A 22967-nucleotide genomic window follows, 5' to 3' on the forward strand; every position below is an offset into this window, starting at 1 on the left:
GGGGAAGCCAGATTCACTTAACAACTGAGTTATTAACTTAACAACTGCAGTGATTCACTTAACAAATGTGGCAAGAAAGATTGTAAAATTCACTTAACAAATGACTCGTTTTGCAGCAGAAAATTTGGACTCAACTGTGGTTATAAGTTGAGGACTAGCTGCAGTGAGATAAAATTAATAAAAATTTGTGCTCTGTAGAGCTAAAAATAGGACCAATCTGAGTGTGAATTGAATAGCATTTGATGTTGCTCACTATGTCTCAGCAGGTTTAGTGACTGGATAGCTATATGATACATATTTAGATTTTGGGTCAATTCAGTTGCAGTAATCAACAGTTGGAAGAATCTGATTCTGTCAAGCAAGGCACTACTCATAAGTAAAGATGACAGAATGAGGCCTAGAAACTATGCTTGCTAACATACAGAAACAGTATCTGTTCAAGGCTGATGGAGAGGTACCTCATGGGACAACCCTTTTTAAAGATTGTATAGCTATGAAAATATTCAGAAGAATACTTAAGATGTACAATGTTCTACCACAATAATGAAACACAGTAGTCCATTCAGTAGTTTTCTTTCAGACAGAACTGCAGCTGAAGAGGTTTCCAATGAGCTACAAATAATGTTCAAAAATCTCCAAAGCTTACACAACTGCTCCATTTCCCTATTTCAAATGACACAGGTGTTTGTTTTAAAGTCAATGCTTCCTAAAAGCATTGCACTTAGCGGGAAATAACAGATCAACATACACACTTGCGTGCAGACAAACTCTTCTGAATGACAAATGTCATACAAGAACTGCTTTTGACAAGAATCAGACACAGTTAAAGTCTAGCTGCACGAACCAACTAAGCATGAAATGCTTTCACTGTTTAACATAAAAAAACAAAAACAAGATAATTTTGTAAACAGTTTCACAGTATATCAGGAATCATGTTGTAACATCTCTCCCCCCCCACCCCACCCCCCCACTCCAATTCAGACCTATGGCTTTTTAGAGTTAACTAAATTGTCCCTTAAGAAAACAGTGAGGTACTCTAAATAGCTGCCAGTCTGGTATGATGAAAATGGCATGCATTAATGGGGCAGTTAAAAAGTGCCGATCAAATTCTATTAATAAACTGGTTTAAAACAGAAATGCCTTCTTAGTAGTGAGTTTTTAAAGGATTTTTTTTGCATCTCATTATTTTCTAAATTCTAAATCTAAGTTTAAAATTAATTACACACAAATATACAGTATTTAAAGATTTCTTTACTACAGTACTTTTGTACATGCTGGATTTATTATTAAAGAGAAAGAAATTACAGAAGGCATATGTACAATATTATATTGATCTGCAGATCTTTCTGCATATCTTGGGTCTTAAAGCTGCAATAAAGGCATATCATTTAAATCTATTTTGGAGAAATATATATATATATAAATCTGGAGTTAAAGCTCAGGTCAGTAATAATTATTACCTACGGATTCATATTTGCCCTGCTCTATGTATTTTTGCTTTTTGTCATAAAAACAAAACAAAACAAAACAAAAGCCACTTGCTTATGTATGAGAACATTGATTTCTCCATCTAAAAAGTGGAACAATCAAAGGTAAAATAAAATAGGAAAATATACAATATTGCAGCTTTAACCCAAATCTTCACTGATCTTATTGATGGATGGACAGACAGTAAACATTTTAGACTGCTGTTTCCCTCCCCCCCTCTTTTGAAAGTGTTAATATTTTTTGTCCCTTCATTCAGTTCTAAACTTTGGATTCGTTCTCTAAATTGGCCACATCACCATTCCTTTCTGCTTGTTGTTCTTCATGGCTCTTAGCTTCCTCTCCGGCCTCCATTTCTGCATGCTGATCTAACTGGCTTGACACAGACCAAGTAAGGGGTAACTCTGCTCGATTGGCCATCTCTGCCAATTCTTTGGCGCTATAAGATGGGGTGTTGGTTTCATATGTCTCATGGAAATTATTATAATCAACTTCATAAAATCCATCCTCTAGGGTGAGAACAGGTGTGAAACGATAACCCCACAGAATTTCACTGGTAATGTAAGAACTTCGGGCTTGGCATGTCATCCCTGCAAAGAAAGAAGACAGAAATTAGAAAGATTAGTGAGATTCAGTGGTACTAAATTTACTTATTTATTAATCACATTTATATAGCTGGCCATCTCAAACGATATGAGCTTGGGCAGTGTACATCTTTTATCATTGATTTTAATTGCGTTTGCTACTTGGAATGCTTTTTCATGGAAAAGTGGGATAAAAACATTGTAAAATAATTACACTTAGTATGGTTTTATATTTAGTCTAAACTCCAAGGAAAAGCATGAAGATTTTAAAAATTCAAGATTTAATAGCATGCAAAAATGATGGCTTAGGAACACACACACAAAACAAGTAAAATTATAGTAAGGAAAATAAAAGAAATATGTGAAGTGACCACAAATATGAACAATTTTAGTAACTTATCGTCTTCTCTTAAAGTACAACAAATGATTTCTTCTTCCCATATTCCATAAAGCACAGACATTTGAGTTCTTGTGCCAGCAAAAGTTCACAAAGGTTTACTGAAGATAAGAACATATTTATTTTAATCTTGATCAAATAAGCCAACTATATATTGTTTTACTTTTAACAAAGAATCTTTAACCCATTCAAATTGTGTTGTAGAACTTAATTTCTTTTCATTGTTTTTGTCACTTCTCATGAGATTCTTAAAAACATGCCTCTTTTGTAAACCCAGTACAAGAAAATTATCCTGTATTGGAAAATGCCAGGTTGGCATTCGGACTTCTTCCTTTGGTGGGTGAGGTTCTTTCTGCCAATAATCTTTTGCTCAGTTCTTCTTTCTTCCCAGCAGGCCCTTGCATTAGAGATAAGGTGTTAGCTCCACCTCTTCATCTTCTGTGGCTACCAATAGCACATCACACACACACACACCATACATACCATTCAAAAGAGACAATAACAAAGTTAAGAAGGAAACAAAAAGATCAGAATAAATCATCTCCAGCAGTTTATACCTAGATAGGGATTAACACTTAGCGAATAGTCGAGCTGAGAACAAAACCCTAACAATCACCTCCACCAACCCTGGCAGAGCAAGCTACTGTACATAAACAAGGAGCAAAGCCGAATAAAGGAGGAGCTGATGTTGTGACAACACGACGTGCAATCTTGGAGCTGCAAGATCACAGTCGATATTTCTGTTGCTGGACGGTCCTTTTGGACCTAAACCATCCCGCAGAGATGGTGATAGAGAAGAGTATGTCCTGCTGATCTCAGGGACACCGCAAAGTCCCTGATTGATCCAGGAGAAGCTTTTATTTCCGATGACAGAAATGCAGCCATTGAAGCTACTAAGGTTGGGACAGCTCCAGAACGGAAAGAAAGCGGAAAGAGAAAGTGTGTCGAATTGGTGAGAAAATTTTATTATTAGAAAAGAGACTACACAAAAAAAAAATCAAAGCTAAATTAAAATTGAAGACAGAAGAGAGTAAGTGGCGAAATTAAACGACATTAAACTTAGTCTGTTATCTTTTTAAAAATTTTCTTTTTATGGATGGAATTTTTGCAAATGTTCCCTATTTTTTTAAACTGAATGGATTAGTTTTTCTTCTACTACTTTTTATTATTTCTTATACCTATGGATTAAAAATTTTCTTTTTTTTGTATAATGTTTGATTGGATTGGTTTTTTTCTCCATTTAAGAATTTTTTCTTTAAATTTGGAACATAAAGAAGATATAAAAAGGAATATAAAGAGGGCTGTAACAACAGAGGGAAAAGAAGTAACACTGCCACTTAGAGGCTGGAGGCTTGGAAACATTGTTCTTCTTTCTCTTTGATGATTTGACACTTCAAGGCTTCTCAGCTTGTTTATTGAGAGTGATAGTAGGAAGAGCACAGATTGTTTACACAGGTGTTCTTCGGGAGTTCTATCACCAGCTGGATTGGAGGGTCCATAAACCCATGCACAAAGAACATGACTGCCTGAGTTTCATCGCTCCGGTTTCTGGGGAAAAAAGGCTGAAAAAGGTATGGAACAGGGTTGAGGACTGAACTAGAAGGGTTAGAATGCAATAACAAAATAGAGGAGATTCGGTGAGGCAGCTCATGGAGGATAATATTGCTTCTGGAAGAGCTGTTCTCAGAAAACGCTACCAATCCTGCAATCATCCCACCAGCTCTGGTTGCCATCTTACCGGCTCTAATCATTGTGACTGCCGTTCGGGGCGCCGATCTGGCTTTGTTGTGTCGGAGGGACCACCGGTTCATCGCTGTCTTATGTGTTGTTGTTCCATCTGTCTCCAGCCACCGTTCCATCTGCTTTGGTCTGTTTTGGTCATTGTAGCTGGCTCTGCTGCATTGGGGCGGCTGCTGACCTGCCACCACCCCGCCTGCTCCAGTCGCCACAGCAGCTGCTCTGTTTGTTTGAGCTGCCGCGGCTTAGCCAGCTGCTTGGAGGAGACTGCCGACCGCGGTTTCATTCGCTTCAGCCGTCGACCTGCCCCTGCTGTATTAGGGGGCAGCTAACTTGCCACTGTTTCACCCACCTGGCCACCGCGTCTGCCGTCCCATCGCCACCATCCTGGCTCTGCCACTTCGGGGGGGGGGCGCTGGGTCATGCCACTGTGCCTGCCCTGCCGCCCATCAAGCCTTGGAGCTGGAAAAGTCTGTGTTGGTGTGACCTGGAGCTGGGCGGCTGGCCTTTCTGCTGCTGCCATTCCAACTTGATGCAGCTTCCCCTCCCTCCCTCCTCTTCTTCTTCACTGTGGCGTTGGTTTGGGACATCACTGCCACTGGTTGTTTCGATCAGCGTGCACCGTTCTTTCGTTGTCGCCCCGGGAGGACAGGGTCGAAGAGACTGGGAACTTGCTCCCCTCAATCAGCACCAGCCTTTTCAGTCCCCTCAGACTTTACCACCTTTTCCCAGACTGCGTGGGGGAAGAGTGAGGAGTTTTCTTCCTCCCCAAATTTACACTGACCTAAGAATTTGCGTTTTTAACTTGTGTGTTGAGTGTATGATACTATGATTGTGAGAATGAATGCACCCACTTTTAAATTAATTAGTTAATTATTTTTATTGTTGTTTTGTATTTTAATGATTATTGTGGAGTGTGCTTGTGTGGAAATGCCTGTTGAGTGAAAGCAATGGGACTGGGGGTGCGACCTGGAGCCCCCTCCACTGAGTGCAGAAGCAGAAGTGGATGGGGGCCCGGATCCGCCCCTTGCCCTAGAATGAATGCTGTGTGTGGCCTGCCGGGAAGAATGCAGGCCATGGGGGAGGGGGGGTCTACGGGTGGGGAAGAGGGTCAGAGCATTTCGGTCATGACTGGGAGGGGCAGATATGATGGGAGCCGTAGGGCTAGCCATTACCGGGGAAGAAGGACTCGCTACATTACAGCGATTCCTTGTTCCGGCCCTTCAGGTTCACCTCAAAAACCTGGTGGCAGAGGAGTACAGGGCCCTGGTCTCATGTTGCTGTTGCTAAATGCCAGGTCTGTTGTGAATAAGGCTCCCCTCATCCGGGACTTGATATTAGACGAGGGGGCAGACCTGGCATGTATAACTGAAACCTGGCTGGACCAAGAGGGATGAGTTCCCCTCTCAGAAATGTGCCCAAATGGGTTTCGGGTACTTCACCAACCATGACACCAAAGAAGGGGTGGGGGAGTAGCAATGGTTGTCTGGGAGTTGTTAGTTCCTCGCAGGATCCCTGCCCCGGAGATTGTGAGGTGTGAGTCCCTCCTCTTGAAGCTGGACCTAGGGGTTCAAGTGGGCTTGTTTTTGATGTACCTACCTCCCAGCTGCGTCACAACAGCCCTGCCTGCGCTGCTGGAGTCAGTAGCCGGGTTGGCGGTGGAGTTCCCCAGACTAATGGTGCTGGGGGACTTTAATCTACCATCTCTTGGCAAACACTCTAAAGGAGCGCAGGAGTTCATGGTCTCCATGACAACCATGGACTTGACCCAATAGTTCAGGGCCCAACTCATAGAGCGGGACACACACTCGACCTCGTATTTCTCTCGGGGCAGTGGAGACGTGATCTGGAATTAAGGGGAATAGAGATCTCACCCTTGTCATGGTCAGATCACTCCTCGCTGAGGCTTGATTTCAGGACACTACTCCCCCACCGCAGGGAGGTGGAGCCGATTAAGTGGTTCCGCCTCAGGCGCCTGATGGACCCTATGGGATTTCAGAGGGTGCTTGGAGAGATACCTGACTCCCTTGCCCGCAACCCGACCGAATTCTTATTCGCTGCTTGGAATGCTGCGGTGACTGAGGCACTAGATCGGATTGTGCCTTTGAGGCCTCTCCACAGCAGTGGATCCAGGAGGGCACCTTGGTTTACCGAGGAATTCCAGGAGATGAAGCGCCAAAAGAGACGCCTAGAGTGACGTTGGAGGTCTAGTAACTCTGAATCTGATTGAACACTACTAAGAGCCTTCATTAGGACTTATTTAGTGGCGATATGGGCGGCAAAATGCACTCATTTTTCCACTCTTATTGCGTCCATGGAATCTCACCCAGCCACCCTGTTCAGGGTGACCCGCTCCGTCCTGAAAGGTGAGGGGGTGGGGGAACCCCTGCAGGGATGAGCTGAGGAATTTGTTCAGTTTCTGTCGGACAAAATTGCTCAGTTTTGGACAGACCTAGACTCCACTTGGACAATACCAGCTGAGGTGCCGAGGGCAAGTCCAAGTCGATTTTCCTGGGATGAGTTCGATTTTGTCACCCCTGAGGAAGTGGACAAGGCCATGGGAGCAATGAGCACCTCCACCTGTTTACTGGACCCATGCCCCTCCTGGCTGGTTTCGACCAGCAGGGAGGTGACACCCGGCTGGCTCCAGGCGATCACCAATGCTTCTTTGCAGGAGGAGTCTTTCCCACAACCATTAAAGGAAGCGGTGGCGAGGCCCCTCCTCAAGAAGCCTTCCCTGGATCCAGCCATCCTGAAGAACTACCATCCAGTCTCCAACCTCCTTTTTTTGGGGAAGGTTGTTGAGAAGGTGGTGGCGCTTCAGCTCCGACGGACCTCAACCTGAAGTGTCTGGTTTGAATGGCCTGCCGAGAGGAACGAGGGCCTTGGAAGATATAGGGGGCGTCTGCAGGTGCGGGAGTGGGCTGGAGCATTACGTTTATGACTGGGAGGGGTAGATATGATGGGAGCTTCAGGGCGAGCCATTACTGGGGAAGGAAGGTCCGCTATGTCACAGCGATCCCTCCTTCCGGCCCCGTTAGCTCCACTCCAGGACCAGATGGCGAGAGTTGCCAGGGCCCTGGTCTCAGGCTGCTGTTGCTAAATGCCAGCTCTGTGGTTCACAAAGCTCCCCTCGTCCGGGACCTAATATTAGACGAGGGGGCATGTATTACTGAAACCTGGCTGGGGCAGGAGGGAGGAGTCCCCCTCACTGAAATGTGCCCAGAAGGATTTCAGGTGCTCCATCAGCCGTGACCCCAGGGGTGGGGGAGTGGCAGTCATCATCTGAGGGTCATTAGTTCCTTGTAGGATCCCTGCTCCAGAGCTTGTCGGGTGTGAGTCCCTGTTGGTGAAGTTGGATGTTGGGGGTCAAGTGGGCTTGTTGTTAACGTACCTGCCTCCCAACAGCGTTACAAGAGCCCTCCCTGTGCTCCTCGAGTAAGTAGCCAAGCTAGCAGTTGAGTTCCCTAGGCTTATTGTTCTGGGGGATTTCAACCTGCCTTCGTTCGGCGAATGCTCTGATGGGGCGCAGGAGTTCATGGCTTCCATGACAGCCATGGACTTGACCCAAGTAATTCGGGGTCCGATTCATACAGCGGGTCACACGCTTGACCTCGTATTTCTCTCGGAGCAGTGGAGATGTGATCTAGATTTGAAGGGCATTAAGACCTTGCCCTTGTCATGGTCTGATCACTTCCTACTGAGGCTTGACTTCCAGAAACCAATCCCCCACTGTAGGGAGGGGGAACCGATTAGGTGGTTCTGCCCCAGGTGTCTGATGGACCCTATGGGATTTCAGACAGCGCTTGGTGAAATACCTGATGCTCTCGTCCACAGTCCGGCGGAGTCCTTGGTCACTGCTTGGAATACAGCCACAGCGGAGGCTCCAAACCGGATTGCACCTTTACGGCCTCTCTGCGGTGGTGGATCCAGGAGGGCTCCTTGGTTCACCGAGGAACTCCGGGGGATGAAGCGCCAAAAGAGACGCCTAGAGTGACGCTGGAGGGCCAGTAACTCTGAATGCGACCGAACACAATTAAGAGCCTTTATTAGGACTTATCTAGTGGTGATACGGGCGGCAAAATGTGCGCATTTTTCCACTCTTATTGCATCTGCAGAATCGCGCCCAGCTGCCCTGTTTAGAATAGCCCACTCCCTCTTGAAAGGGAGGGATGCGGACGACCCTTCAGGGTAGAGCTGAGGAATTTGTCCAGTTTCTGTCGGATAAAATCGCTCGGATTTGGAAGGACCTGGACTCCAATTGGACAGTACCAGCTGAGGCGCCGGGAGAAAGTCTTGAGCGGATTTTATGGAGCAAGTTTTAATGTGTCGCTCCTGAGGAAGTGGACAAGGCCATGGGAGCGGTGAGTGCCTCCACCTGTATACTGGACCTGTGCCCCTCCTGGCTGGTCTCAACCAGCAGGGAGGTGACACGTGGCTGGCTCCAGACGATTGTTAACACCTCTCTTCAGGAGGGATCCTTCCCGCACCCCTTAAAGGATGTCCTGGTGAGACCCCTCCTGAAGAAACCGTCTCTGGACCCAGCTATCTTGAACAACTATCGTCCAGTCTCCAACCTCCCTTTCGTAGGGAAGGTTGTTGAGAAGGTGGTCGCCTTTCAACTCCAATGGACCTTGGATGAAACTGATTATCTGGATCCCTTTCAGTCGGATTTCAGGCCTAGTTACGGCACGGAAACTGCTTTGGTCGCGCTGATCGATGATCTCTGGCGATCCAGGGATAGGGGTCATTCCTCTATCCTAGTGCTTCTTGACCTCTCAGTGGCCTTCGATACCATCGACCATGGTATCTTTCTGCAATGGTTGCGAGGGGTGGGAGTGGGAGGCACCGTCCTACGGTGGTTCTCCTCCTACCTCTCGGACAGGTAGCAGTCGGTGTTGGTTGGAGGGCAGAGATCGACCCCTAGGCCCCTCAATTATGGGGTGCCACAGGGCTCGGTCCTGTCCCCCCTCCTATTTAACATCTACATGAAGCTGCGGGGTGAGATCATACCCCAGCACGGGATTAAATACCACCAATACGCGGACAATACTCAACTGTATCTGTCCGCCCCGTGCCAACTCAGCAAAGCAATAGAAGTGATGTGCCAGTGCCTGGAGGCTGTCAGGGTCTAGATGGGAGTGAACAAGCTTGCACTCAATCCCGACAAGACTGAGTGGCTATTGATGCTCCCTCCCAAGGATAGTCCAGTTATTCCATCTCTTAGCCTGGGGGGTGAAATTATATGCCCCTCAGAGAGGGTTCGCAATTTGGGAGTCCTCCTGGATCTGCAGCTGACGTTAAAACATCATTTGTCAGCTGTGACCAGGGGGCCTTTGCCCAGGTTCACCTGGTGCACCAGTTGTGACCCTATCTGGACCGGGAGGCCCTTCGGATGGTCACTCATGCCCTCGTCACCTCAAGACTGGATTACTGTAACGCGCTCTACATGGGGCTGTCCCTGAAGAGTGCTCGAAGACTGCAGTTGGTTCAGAATGCAGCCGTGCGAGCGATAATGAATGTACCTAGATACACCCATGTTACACCTATCCTCCGTGAGCTGCACTGGCTCCCCATTGGTCTCTGGACATGCTTCAAGGTGCTGTCGTTACTTTTATAGCCCTACATGGGTTAGGACCTGGCTACCTGAGAGACCGCCTCCTGCCACTTACCTCCCAATGACCAACAAGATTGCACAGGTTGGGCCTCCTCCGGGTGCCGTCAACTGGACAATGCTGACTGGCGGCCCCCCTGAGGGAGGGCCTTCTCTGTTGCTGCGCCGGCCCTGTGGAACAATCTCCCCATAGAGATCCGGACCCTTACCACTCTCCCGGCCTTCCGTAAAGCCGTCAAGACCTGGCTGTTCCGGCAGGCCTGGGGCTGTTGATCCAGCCCCGCTTAGATGGAATGGATGATGTGGCATTTTAATATTGTATTTTTTATTTTTAAATTTTAAATGTTTCTTTTGTCTTGTTGTGAGCCGCCCAGAGTCCCAATGGGAGTGGGCGGCATACAAATTTTATTAAATTCCAAATTCCAAAAAAATAGTTTGACAATATGAAATTTTATATAAACTACAAATGGATACTATGAGAGGAAGTTTAAAAGCTTTGTTATTTAGGAAGATCTAATGGAATGCCATTATATAATTTTACTTTAGATTTAGAATATTTCATATAAAATGATGTAAAAACAATAATAGTCAAATGAAGGTTGATGTACAATAATAGTAATATATATAAAAATATATTTGATTTAAAAATATGTGATTTGATATGAATTACAAGTGAGGACTATGGAAGGTATGGACAGAAATTTTGTAACCAACTGACACACTTTCTATAATTTGTAATGGAAGATGCTTTTATGTTTTTTGTTTTTTGTTTTGTCCGTTTGTTTGTTTAAAAATAATTTTTTTTTAAAAAAAAGGAGCAAAGCCCACACTCACTCGCACTAGACCCTTAGTCTGGAGTGAAACATCTGCAAGTGAACAAGCACCAACCTCAGAGCAAGTTCAACAGTTCAACTCTGAGCTACACATATTCTCTTATATTGGAAACATATAATTGTACTTTGGAGATTGCTGTAGATATGGTAATAACCACTGTTTCCAATATTTCTGTCCTCTATTATTATGCCCAGGGACTTAACTCTATAAAGTCTAAAGATCAGGTGAATTACCACCTGGTCTTTTTGAGAACCCATATATTTTGTTGCACGAAGTGCATCATTATCTACTGGGTAGATGGGACTCTGGCATCTCATTCTAGTAACCGACACATCAATAGCAAACAGTGAATGCACAGTTATTTTTTTTCTAACTAATCCTTGTTTCTGTTGTTACTGCTGAAATGCAGCTGACCAAATCTGAGAATGGCTAAAAATAATAATAAACTGGAGAAGCTTAACTTTTCCTGATCTATGTTTATGTCCTCTTATATGAAATGTGAGATTTCTATATTTGGCTCACAATTTCTCTTAATTTTAATTATTTCATTTCCTCCAAAATTGCTGATGAGTTTGATATATAGATCCTTAAATTCCATTTATTTAAATAAGGGTTGGTGATCAAAAACCTACACAAGGGACCTCAGATTAAGATTTCTCTACTGAGGATGGTTACTCTAATGATGGCTACTAAACTATTCAATAAAAGATGCGAAAGAATATAAAGTTTATAAACTTCACTGAACATACTGGTACTGTGGAAAAAAGAAGAAGTTGAAATTTTAATACAGGTTTAATTAGCATACTCTACCCATTAGAATAATAACAATGATTACAAGACAACAATTAAGAATACAATTTGTTCAAAAGCAATAGAAAATGATAAAATGTACCCTGTTTTCCCCAAAATAAGACCTCCCTGGATAATAACCCCAAGGGCTTTTGAACACATGCACTAAATAAGCCCTCCCCCAAAATAAGCCCCTCTGAAAATATTGCAACACAGCAGCAGCCATGAGGTGACCATGCTCACCGTCTCCTGTGCCTCAAAAATAATAAGACCTCTCAAAAATAAGGCCAAGCACTTATTTCAGTGGTCAAAAGAAAATAAGACCCTGTCTTATTTTCAGGGAAATATGGTACTATATGTTAAAAGTAGCCACAATTAAAAGTTGTGATTTAAGTTGATTAACATAAATCCAGGTTAACAAACTGATTAAAATAAATTGAGAACAAGTGAAAACAGATTACCTTTTTAACAATTAAAAACAAATGGTGGAGTTATATTTTGGCTACCATTCAGCTTCAGGACGTAGAGTTGGGCAGAAGAGTTCTCCCCTACTCTCAATTCTTATGTTGATACTAACAAATAAATAAGGCAGGGCTGCTTGCCAGATTGTTTGAATGGTCCAATAGCCCTTTCTGGAGGCAGAAAAATATAACACCACCCTCTAATAATTTCCCACTGACCACCAAAGCAGATTCAGGGCAACTTTACTGTCCTATGTTTTCTCCTTGAGGTTTCAATCCATTTCAGGTAGCATGCTTATATTTGTGGAATGCTAGCAATTAAATTCACAGAATTTTCACAGAAGCAAGAATGCCTTTTCAAATAAACCAATGCTGACTACATTCTGTAATATCTTTTAGAACTAACTTTAACCCTGCTGTAAAAGTACATATAGTGCTATAATAATTATATACTTAACATAGAAGTAGCTGGTCTGAAATCTTCTGGAATGTTTTTAAAGTAAGGTTTTTTATTTCATTGAACTTCCTTCTTTTCCCCATGAATGTATTTTTTAAAAGTCCAGTGATGTATTATTTTATTTCCTCCCCCCCCAATAACCTGAGATAGAATATTTTCTCCCCTAGCTTTCCCCCCGCCTCCAACAATCTGTTCAGGGAGTGCATACGTATGCACTCTCTGGAAGTGTAAATCTTCAGGGTCAGGTGAAATAACTTGCAGATGGTTTGGCCAAAACTTTTTGCGTAATTCTTGAAAATGGTCAAGAAATGGCAAGTGACTATTGGAGAACAAATTTCCCTATCTTTTGATTGTCAATAAATTTGAAACTGGATCTAAGACAATTTTGTAACAAATTATTAAAAAACTATTCTGAAAGAACTCTGAAAATAGCATAAGCATGAATTTGTCAAAATTAATCCTCTCCCTTATATGAATTGGATGACTATCTTAAAAGATTGTGGGAATGTTATAGATATAATGTAGGACTATCATGTTTTCAGTAAAGATAAAATAGCATATTTGGTGCTTAGAGTTTGGAGTGGTCCAGACTCTAGTTGAAGAGGGTACCAGTATATACAGCTGTATTGGTTATCAGAAAAGTGGAGAGTCCTTAGAAGGGCAGCAGGCAGAAACAAGCTATGGTCAGTGATCTCAGGTCTAGTCTGCACTATTGTTCCATCCCAAGCCTTATTTAACCAAAATCACCACTGCCAGGTGGAAGGAATATTCCTTGTTTTAAACAGATTTTGGCATTTTCCTGTCAGCCCTGGAAGCCATCTTTAACTTTGGATCTTCAGGGCTGCCACACTCGGTGAATGGGTATACTGTGGGAAACGGGAGGGGGGGTTGAATGGAGACAGGGTGAGATGTATAGCCATAACAACATTCTTTTCCCTGGGAGTCAAGGACGTTTAGCCTGCATCTGGAGAGGCATGACTGGGAAACAACTCCAGTTGGGACCGTGACCTGATTGGTCCATGTGATGGACATGTGGGTTCAGGAGAAGGGACTTTGACTTCACTTTGGGTGGGGAAAACCGGGGCCTTTCAGATTCAGTTTTTCCCAGATGTGCCAATATGACATCTCTAGTAAAATGGAACTTTGAGAAAAATGCCTGCATTGGAGTTTTACTTCTGTTGGGGTGTTACTTGGAACCCTGACATTTCCTTTTCCTCACAAGGTATGTTCCATACTCAGATGAATGAGGTTTTTGAGTGGAGCCAGCACTCATTATTTAACAAAGATATTTTCTCTATGTTGCTTTATACTCATTAGATTATTCTGTGAGATTTAGGATGATTATATTAGAAGAAGGGTCAGAAAAAGAAATTATGTTCTACTAAATGTTTTTTCTGTCATAGTTTCTCTTGCAGAATCCCGTTTCCTTGTAAATGTCTACATATTAGAAAGGATAGTAATGCCAGGATGATAATGGTTCACTGCATTTAGTCTTTGGAATAAAGAGAGACAATCTTCCTGTTTTCAGCCATCTGTTTAAATTTGTCTAATTTTGGAATACTTGGGATTACTAATAAAAATCAATAATAGGTTGATTTTACTTAAGTCCCCCTTTCTTTTATTGGAGACTCAGTAGACCTGCAAATTCAAATAGTAGGCAACCCTACTCCCCCAGAAATTGAATGCAGATGCAAATTTTCATACATTAGCAATTGTGCAAAATAATACTGAAGTACATTTAGTAAGTGTAGGTTAAGAGGAAGATTTATCATTATTTGGTAACTGGTTAAACAACACAAATAAATAGACACTTTAGTTATTCCCGCTTTCAAAACTAAAACTAACAAGAAACCAGTGAAATATTACCACACCAGAGCCAGTTTGCTCTAGTACAGTGTTTCTCAACCTTGGCGACTTTAAGTCCTGTGGACTTCAACTCCCAGAATCCCCCAGCCAGCTACGTGGCTGGGGGATTCTGGGAGTTGAAGTCCACAGGACTTAAAGTCACCAAGGTTAAGAAACACTGCTCTAGTAGTTAAAGCATCAGGTTAGAAAGTGGGAGACTGTGAATTCTAGTCACTGAAAGTCAGCTGGATGACCTTGAGCCAGTCACTCCCTCTCTCTCTCTGACCAACTCACCTGGCAGGGTGGTTGTTGTGGGTAAAATAGGGGGAGGAAGTTGTGTTGGATATATTTGTTGCCTTAAATTATTAGTAAAAATAATAAAGGCAGGATATAGAATAATAGAATAACATAATTGAAAAGGACTTGGAAGTCTTCTTGTCTTCAAGCAGGAAACTCTATACCATTTCAAACAAATGGTGTCCAAATTCTTTAAAATCTTAGGGGTTGAAGCACCCACAACTTCTGGAGACAAGTTGTTCCACTGATGAATTGTTCTATCATATAATCCCTCCTTAGTTCTAGGTTGGTTCTCTCTTTGATTAGAATAGGTCGACACCCTCTTTCTTGTGACAACCTTGTAGACATTGAAACATTGCTATCATATTGCCCCTAGACATACCCAATTCCTGCAACCATGCTTTGTATGTTTTATTCTCCTGTACTCTAATCATCTTTGTTATACAGTCTCAACATCATTTTTATATTGTGGCAACTAAAATTGGATGCAGTATTTCAAAGTGTGCTCATAGCAAGACATTATAAAGTAATGTGAGCCTATCTGTCAATTAATGGAGCCTAGGACTGTGTGGTTTTTTTGACAGGTCAGTACAATGTTGCCTCATATTTGATTGTCCACTAAGACTCCAAGATCCTTCTCACAGTTTTTACTATTGAGTGTGTGTATACACAAATACACACAGATATAGAATAGGTGGTACCTTTAAAAGTCTCTCTCTGTCTCTCTGTCTCTCTCTCTGTCTCTCTCTCTGTCTCTCTCTCTCTGACTCTCTCAGTCTCCCCCCTCCCTCCCGCTCTCTCTTACACTGGACTAGGAAATACCCCCTTCTCCCAGATTGGAAGAAAGCAAAAGATACATAAATAATAATAGAGATGTGTTCATCAGATGCTAGGTTTCAGTGAAGTGTTACCTCTTATGCAATTCTATAAAAGCAACATCCAAATGCAGTTATACTAGTTGAAAAGACTATGTGCTTAACTCTTATCTTCTAGAAATGTTAAGGGCTATTAGCCACTATGAGAAGATGTGCTTCTCAAAGTTAAGTGGTTAGTAATTACAGATGCAACCAGAACTTTTGTTTTAATTTTTTATACAGTAAGTGGTTCAAAAACAGGTGAGCTTGTTATGTGGTTCAGGATGATTACATTATATAGTCAACTATTATATTAGAAAATTGTATTGTATTTTTAAAGTTGTTTTCATCCTTCTGTATGTTGTTATAGCAATCAGGCTTTAATCAATTCTATGTAGTGAAGGATTCATTCAAGTAGAGAACTATTAATGAAACATGATGCCTTGAAAGGTGGCATGAAACCAAGATCATGCTTTATGCTTTCAGCTGTTGTTCAATTGAACTGTACAACAATATTTGCTATTAGTATGGCAAATTAGGCTGTTCAGGGCCTTTCAAGGAGGACAATGAGTAATAAAAATGAGGAGGGCTGGGAGAGAATACAAAACATAACCAAGATCTCATGGGAAGCTGGCTTGATTAAAGAAGCTGTGCAAGGAGAATATAACCCCCAAAGGCAATGAAGATGGATATAGAAGCACATATTCCTCAGTTCTCAAAAGAGTTATGAAAAATCCTCAGAAATTTACAAGGATATCTTGTAAATTTGATTATGAATATCAAGAAGTGAAGTTTAGTTAAATGAGGCTACCACCTTCTCCCATTTCAGTTTGAAACTTAGAAATCACCCCTCATTAGGAGTCGTGTCTCATGGTGGGAAAAGACATGTTGTATATAATCATCCTTTTATGATACTTTCCATCCCTAGCCACATTCACATTTTCACAATAATAACCTTTTGAAAGAAAGGCAAAAACTTCAGGATGCACAGTATTTGTAAGACATGTTTATCTTAATAAAACTACCTCTGATGCTTTCCATTAGTTCCTTTCTCTGGATTTGTACTAAACCATAAACTAACTTCACTTGGATTCCCAAACTGGCTTAGCTAAAAGTTGGTGGGTTAATTTATGGTGCAATGTCTCACGCAACTAGGGTTCCTGCTAATTTCTTTGCTGTGATAAATCTTTATCTTTTTTCATGGTTCTCTAATCCTCATTAGATGATACTGTGTATCCAAAAATAAAATATGCTAAGGCAGGGGTGTGAAACTGATATCACTATGGCAGCGTCACGTGACATATCGGGACTTTCCCTCCCGTGTTAAACTGGGCATGGGAATGGTCAGCGTGGGACACATCCAGCTCATGGGCCAGGAGTTTGACAGCCCTGTGCCAAGGCAATACAGAAGAATGAAACGACCCTTACCTGAGTGCAGCTATGTGAATGCAGCAAGGTATGTTAAAGTCAAATTTCTGATTATTGCCAGCATTTCTAACTTGGCTGCCTTCTTTATTTCTTGGAAATTGTTATTAGTTATACTAATGTAGCTGTTAATTTTAATACCAGCCTTACAAGAGTCAGGTAATGAGACAATCAGAATTAACTTTTATATTGAAAGTGAAGGAATGGAGAAAGGGGGTGGGGACATGGACCATATTAAAATTCCATTTGAGTTGATGGCATAGTGTTGCAATGTGATTGTGCTTTGTTTAATTACACTATATTATTTCATGTTCATCAACAGGTGGAGCAGCTGCTTTTTGCTCATGGGTTGCGTTTTGCTTTCCATGGGATTTAATAGGTGGCTTCAAACATCAAGCCAAAAAGAGGAAAAAATCAGAAAGCAAAACATAATTATTTTTCACTAAATATAGAATGCCTGTAATAAACTGGAGAGTTAGTTTGGTCTAGTGATTAAGGCAGCAGGCTAGAGATGGGGAGACTGAATTCTAGTACTGTCTTAGGCATTAAAGCCTGCTGGGTGACTTTAGGCCACTCCATTCTCTTTCAGCCTAATCCACCTCACAGGGTTGTAACTGTAGGGGAAAATAAGAGGAGGAAGGAGTATTAGGTTTGTTTGTTTCCTTGAGTTAGTTATAAAAATAATAAAGATGGGATATGCGGTAAATAAAAAGAAAATGCAGGTATCTTACGTACAAAAGATATAACCTGTGAGGTAACAATATACTGAAATGTTAGCATATTTATTTGAAGTGCGACTTTATCAAAATGAACAGAAAATGTAAAACATTGGTGTTCATGTGAAATATTTCTATATCACAAATCTAAAATGTGAGACAAAGACGAGTCCCCAATAGCAATAGAACTTAGACTTATATTTTACTTCATAGTGCTTTCTTCTGTGCATCCCATATTTTTTTTCCTAGTGATTTCTATTGTTAAGTACATAGTATAGTATCTCAGGGCCTGATTCTGTGCATGCGTACAGGTTATTGTAAGATAGGATGAGTGGCATAAATCAGTGTTTCTCAATCTTAGCTACCTTTAGGTGGGAGGGCTCCAACTCCCAATATTCCTTAGGCAATATGATGGCTAGGGAATTCTGGGGATTGAAATCCAGACATCCTAAAGTTGTCAAGGTTGAGATCCACTGGTTTAAATTATCTCTGGCCCCATGAAACTTTGATTGGATTTGCTATTTCTGGGCAACTCTGCATTTCCTTTATTAATTTTTCAGTCTGGAAAATCTCTTGAGTATCATTCCCTTTGTGGATTTTTCCTCCGTATCACTCCAGGCAATAGTTTAGCTGCCATAAGACTCTCATAGTAATAATAACAGCTGACTTAAATCTCCTGGCTCAGCTTTCCATTTGCTCCCACTGAAGTTTCAGTACAGCAGTTTAAAATATATATATCACTTGAAGCAAGACAACCCTGTGAAAAATGAAAAGGCACAGGAGAGGGTTCGAAAAGTTATTTCAAATCACTGAGATGGAAGGAGTGAAATGAATGTTATCATTCTACAAATGATAGATTGAAAATAGTGTCACAAAATTATTGTTCACTAAGTGACTTGGTATTTCTGGCACAAATAATATAGTCTTAGAAGTTCAGGTGTTTGTTGAAATGACCTCACTATGTTACTTCTAACTAGAAAAGCCTTATTCGGAGGATTTTAAAGTACAATAGAAATAACTCTCTAAACAAAGACGTACCATGACTTCCCTCCTGTTCGCTAAACTGGGTGTGGGCGTGGCCAGTGTGTGATGCATCCCTGCTCTAAACTCATTGAAACAAAGTTTCTTTGGTAGGGAAGAAGTTAATAGTGAGACATACTCTGGCCATGGGTTTCAGTGAGGACTAGAGTACCTATGAAGGGGTAATAAGTAAAGATTACTAACTTTTCTTTCTCTACTTGCCAAAGGCAAAGGACAAGTAAAAATCCTCAAATGCCCCAGCCAGGATAGCATTGAAAAACTCCACACTGAAAAGAGATACATCAATAGAATTTAAAGTAGAAGACAGATGACAAAATGTTGCCTTCACTGTTTTAATTCATTTTCTTCAATTTTCCTTGATTTTTTTTCTTTTTTTTCACAGAACAAATAGCACTGTTCTTTAAAGACAAAACATGCCAAAAATTATATACTTTCTGTCTTAGTACTTCATTACAGTTGCTAAAATAATGTTAATTGATATATGGGTTGCCACATGCAATCCATATATCAATGTTAACCTGTGGCAACCAATGGCTATACTTTCCATTTTTCATTACCTAACATTATCCTAGTACTACAATATGAAAATAGTTGGGATGCAAAATGTTTTCTGTTGACTCCTACGGTTAACTTGATCAAAGTATTGTTCTTAGATTAAAAGTTTCTCTTTGTCATTTTCAAAAAAATAGTTTTGTGTTTTGATGGGAAACAGATACATTTTTTGTTTTTTGAAATTCTAGGAACATTTATTGTTGACATATCCCATTTTTTAGCAGTTAGAATGATAAATTGATGTTTCTAGCTAAGCAGTGGTAGTGGGGTCATAACAATTCATCCAATATAGATGATGAATTTCATGGATACTGTGCTTGTAGGACTGCAAGATCACTCAGTGAGCCAAAGGGTAAATATATCTATATCTCCAGTTTGGGTCTAATCTATCCAACTATCCCTACTCTAACTTCCTTCCAGACATGTTGAGATTTCAATTCCCAGAATTCCCAGACAGCATAGCTTTTGGCTTTACAATCAAGATGATTGGCCTCTTCAGTGGTGGGATTCAAAAATTTTAGCTACCGGTTTGGTGGGGGGTCATGTGACTGAGTGGGCATGGCCAACGTGATATCCCTTATGCCCACACCCACTCAGTCACATGACCCCACCAACCCAGGCCTACAGGAAAAGGTAGGAAAATGTTTAGGATCTTTCCCTATCTACCCCTGCTCGCCAGTAGCCCCCGTTTCCTAAACACTGGTCCTAATCCCATTTCCTCCCCTGCCACTGCCTCTTTGGTTGCTTACCTTCCACGGTGGCTGGTCTAGAGTCCAGAAGGCAAGCTGACCAGAGTTTTTGGTAGCCCCAGCCACCCACTGCTGCTGGGAAGTGGCTGGCTGGGAAAAAAGCCTCCCAGCCACCAGCTCTTTGAGAGCCACTTTGCAAAGCAGCTCTCAAAGAGGTGGTGGCTGACAGCTGGCTTCAGACCGCTGAAAAGTTTTCTAATCGGCAACAAAGCTGTTGTAGTTGCTGCCATGTTCTTCGTGCATGCATATCCCGTTGCCTTGCAAGCGAGTGGCGACTGGGTGGATGGAGTGAAATACCGGCCACATGGGAACCAGTTCGGGGGTGTGACCAGCTGGCCATCACTACCCATTTGCTGAACTGGAAAAATTTCTGCCACAGGTTTGAGCGCACCAGTGAGAACTGGCTGAATGCCACCTCTGGGCTGCTTACAATATTCAATGAAATGAGCTGCATTACCATAATCTGGAAATTGCTTTTGGCTTTGCAGGGGGAAGGAGGAAAGTCTCAGCAATGGGAAGCCAACTGGCAAAATGAGTGGGGCGGTAGAAGTATTAAGGTTTGCTGCAAGAGACTAAATGAGGAATGAGGGTAGTGTGTGTAATAATAAGCACATGGTGGAAGTGAATAGCAAATTACTGTGAGCTGCTGTGCTAGGGTGCACCAAGATTACATAAAATATTTAAATGGATTCAAACCAAGTCACAGCCTTATTCCTTAGGTTGACAAAAATCCTCCATCCCAATGTTTTGGCTGGCAGAGAAAAATATCCATAATGCACTTCAATTACAAAATATTGTCTTGATATTTAATACTAGCTTTCTCAAGTATATCCAGTAATAATTTTGGAAAATCCCTAAAAGAAATAGGAAATAGAATTAGTGGAAAACAGTGTTGGGGGATAGCTGTTTTCAAAATTAATAAACAAATACAAAGAGGTGAACAATAAATTTGAAAATGAAAAATCCAATGGGAAAAAAAAAATAAGATTGAGAAAAAAATGAGTTTGTCCAAAACATTATGGTAGACAAATTTTATTGCTTTTTTTTGGACAAAGTGACTAAATTAGTGGACATGCTATGGATATAACTTTCTTATACTTCAGTAATGAATTTGCTAAAATAGACCACAACTTACTACTTAATAAAATAGAAAAATGTGGGTTAGAAGTATCACAACCAAATGGGTTTGTAACTGACTGAGCAACTGCACTCCAGAGTATTCAGCAGGTTCTGACCAGTTCTGGAGAACCAGTAGCAGAAATTTTGAGTAGTTCAGAGAATCGGTAAATACCACCTCTGCCTGCCGAGTCCCTGTTGATCGGGAGAAAATGGGGATTTTGCAGTAACCTTCCCCTAGAGTGGGGAGGGAATGGAGATTTTACAGTATCCTTCCCCTGTCACGCCCACCAAGCCATGCCATGCCCACCAAGCCATGCCCACAAAACCGGTAGTAAATTTTTTGGAATCCTACCACTGTCACACTCAATGTGTGGTCATTAATGGGACTACATTTACATGGAGGGAAGTATGCTGTGGGGTTCTTTCTTAGGCCCAGTACTCTGCAATATCCTCACATATGATATAGATGAGGGGATAGAAGGGAAACTCATCAAGTTTGCAGATGACACTAACGTGGCAGGAATAGTCAACAATCCAGAAAATAGGCTTAAGATACAGAAGGATCTTGACAAATTTGAACACTGCACCCTATCCAATATAATATTCTGTGAAACAATGAATATATATTTATTTATATTCCCTCTACATGGAGGGAAATATGCAGTGGGGTACCAGTATTCTTCAATATTTCATCAATGATTTAGATGAAGGAATTGAAAGAGAACTCATCAAATTTATAGATGACACTATGCTGGCAGGAATAGTCAATACTCTGGAAGATGAGCTCAAGATACAGAAGGATTTTTACTTGAACACTAACAAAATGAAATTCAATATAGAGAAAAGTAACATTTTATATTTAGGCAAGAAAAACCAAATGCACAGGTATAGAATAGGTGGTACCTGGCTCAAGAGTAGCAACTGTGAGAGGGATCTTGGAGTCCTAATGGTCAATCTGTTAAATATGAGCCAATAGTTTGCTGCAGATGTCAAAAGCAGCCAAGACAGTCCTAGGCTGCATTAACAGAAGGACATAATTAAGATCATGTGAAGTGTTACTTCTGCATTATAATGCCTTAGTAAGACCACACTAGGAATATTGTATCCAGTTTTGGATGCCACAATATAAAAAAGATGTTTAGATTCTAGAAAGAGTATGGAGAAGAGCAACGAAGATGATTAGGGGACTGGAGAGTTAGTCTAATGAAAAGGACTAGGGGTGACATGATAAAAGTATTCCAGTATCTAAGGGGCTGTCACAAAGAAGAGGGGATCAATATATTCTCCAAAGCAACTGAAGACATAACAAAAAGCAATGGATGGAAATTAGTCAAGGAGAGATTTAACCTAGAAGGAGAAACTTTCTGGCAGTGAGAACAATTGGTCAGTGGAATGGTCTCCTGATTGAGCAAGGGGTTGAAGACCTTCAAGGTCCTTTCCAACTCCGTTACTCTGAAAATTTTGGGAAATACTTGAGTATCACTATGTCTAACATGAATTGTATATTATACCAGATTATTATGTTACAACATGGAATGAAATTGGGAACAGGTTAAGATGGGGAAAATTACCGTTGTCATGGCTGAGCAGCATTTCTGTGATAAAAATGGATGTTTTGCCAATAATGATGTTTTTGTTTCAAACAATGCCATTATGAAAATCAATGTATCATTTAACCAATGGCAGAAATATATGTCTAAGCTGCATGGTAAGTGAAAAAAATCAAGAGTGAAATATAAAATACTGTAAGATGCAAAGGAACATTATAGGAGGCAGTAAAAACCTGTGTTGTTGCGTCACCAGATGTAACAGTAGAACACCTCAAATATTGGGTATGTATGAGAACCAGACAATCTGCCATAGACTGTGAGAGTTCAGACTTTTTTTTTCTGATTCTAGGTTTTGCCTGACACTGCTCTGTATCTATCCTGTTCCAACCTCCATATAATTCTTCTTAGTTTGTAAACTTGATTACTTGTTGCACTAGCTTCTGGTAATTTTGAAGAACCGA

At 41.5% G+C, this 22967-nt stretch overlaps 1 protein-coding gene across 1 annotated transcript in view; it reads right to left on the bottom strand.

Annotated features, from left to right (window-relative positions):
* Positions 1–1746: 1746 nt before the first annotated feature.
* The window catches only part of KCNJ6 (potassium inwardly rectifying channel subfamily J member 6), a 35553-nt gene continuing 14332 nt past the window's right edge, over positions 1747–22967 (bottom strand). Inside the window, exon 2 of the mRNA XM_032220064.1 lies at positions 1747–2075. Within this exon, the coding sequence (XP_032075955.1) occupies positions 1747–2075 (329 nt within the window). The remainder of the gene's footprint in view (positions 2076–22967) is intronic.

This window comes from Thamnophis elegans, chromosome 6, assembly GCF_009769535.1.
Source record: "Thamnophis elegans isolate rThaEle1 chromosome 6, rThaEle1.pri, whole genome shotgun sequence".
Classification (NCBI taxonomy): Eukaryota; Metazoa; Chordata; class Lepidosauria; order Squamata; family Colubridae; genus Thamnophis; species Thamnophis elegans.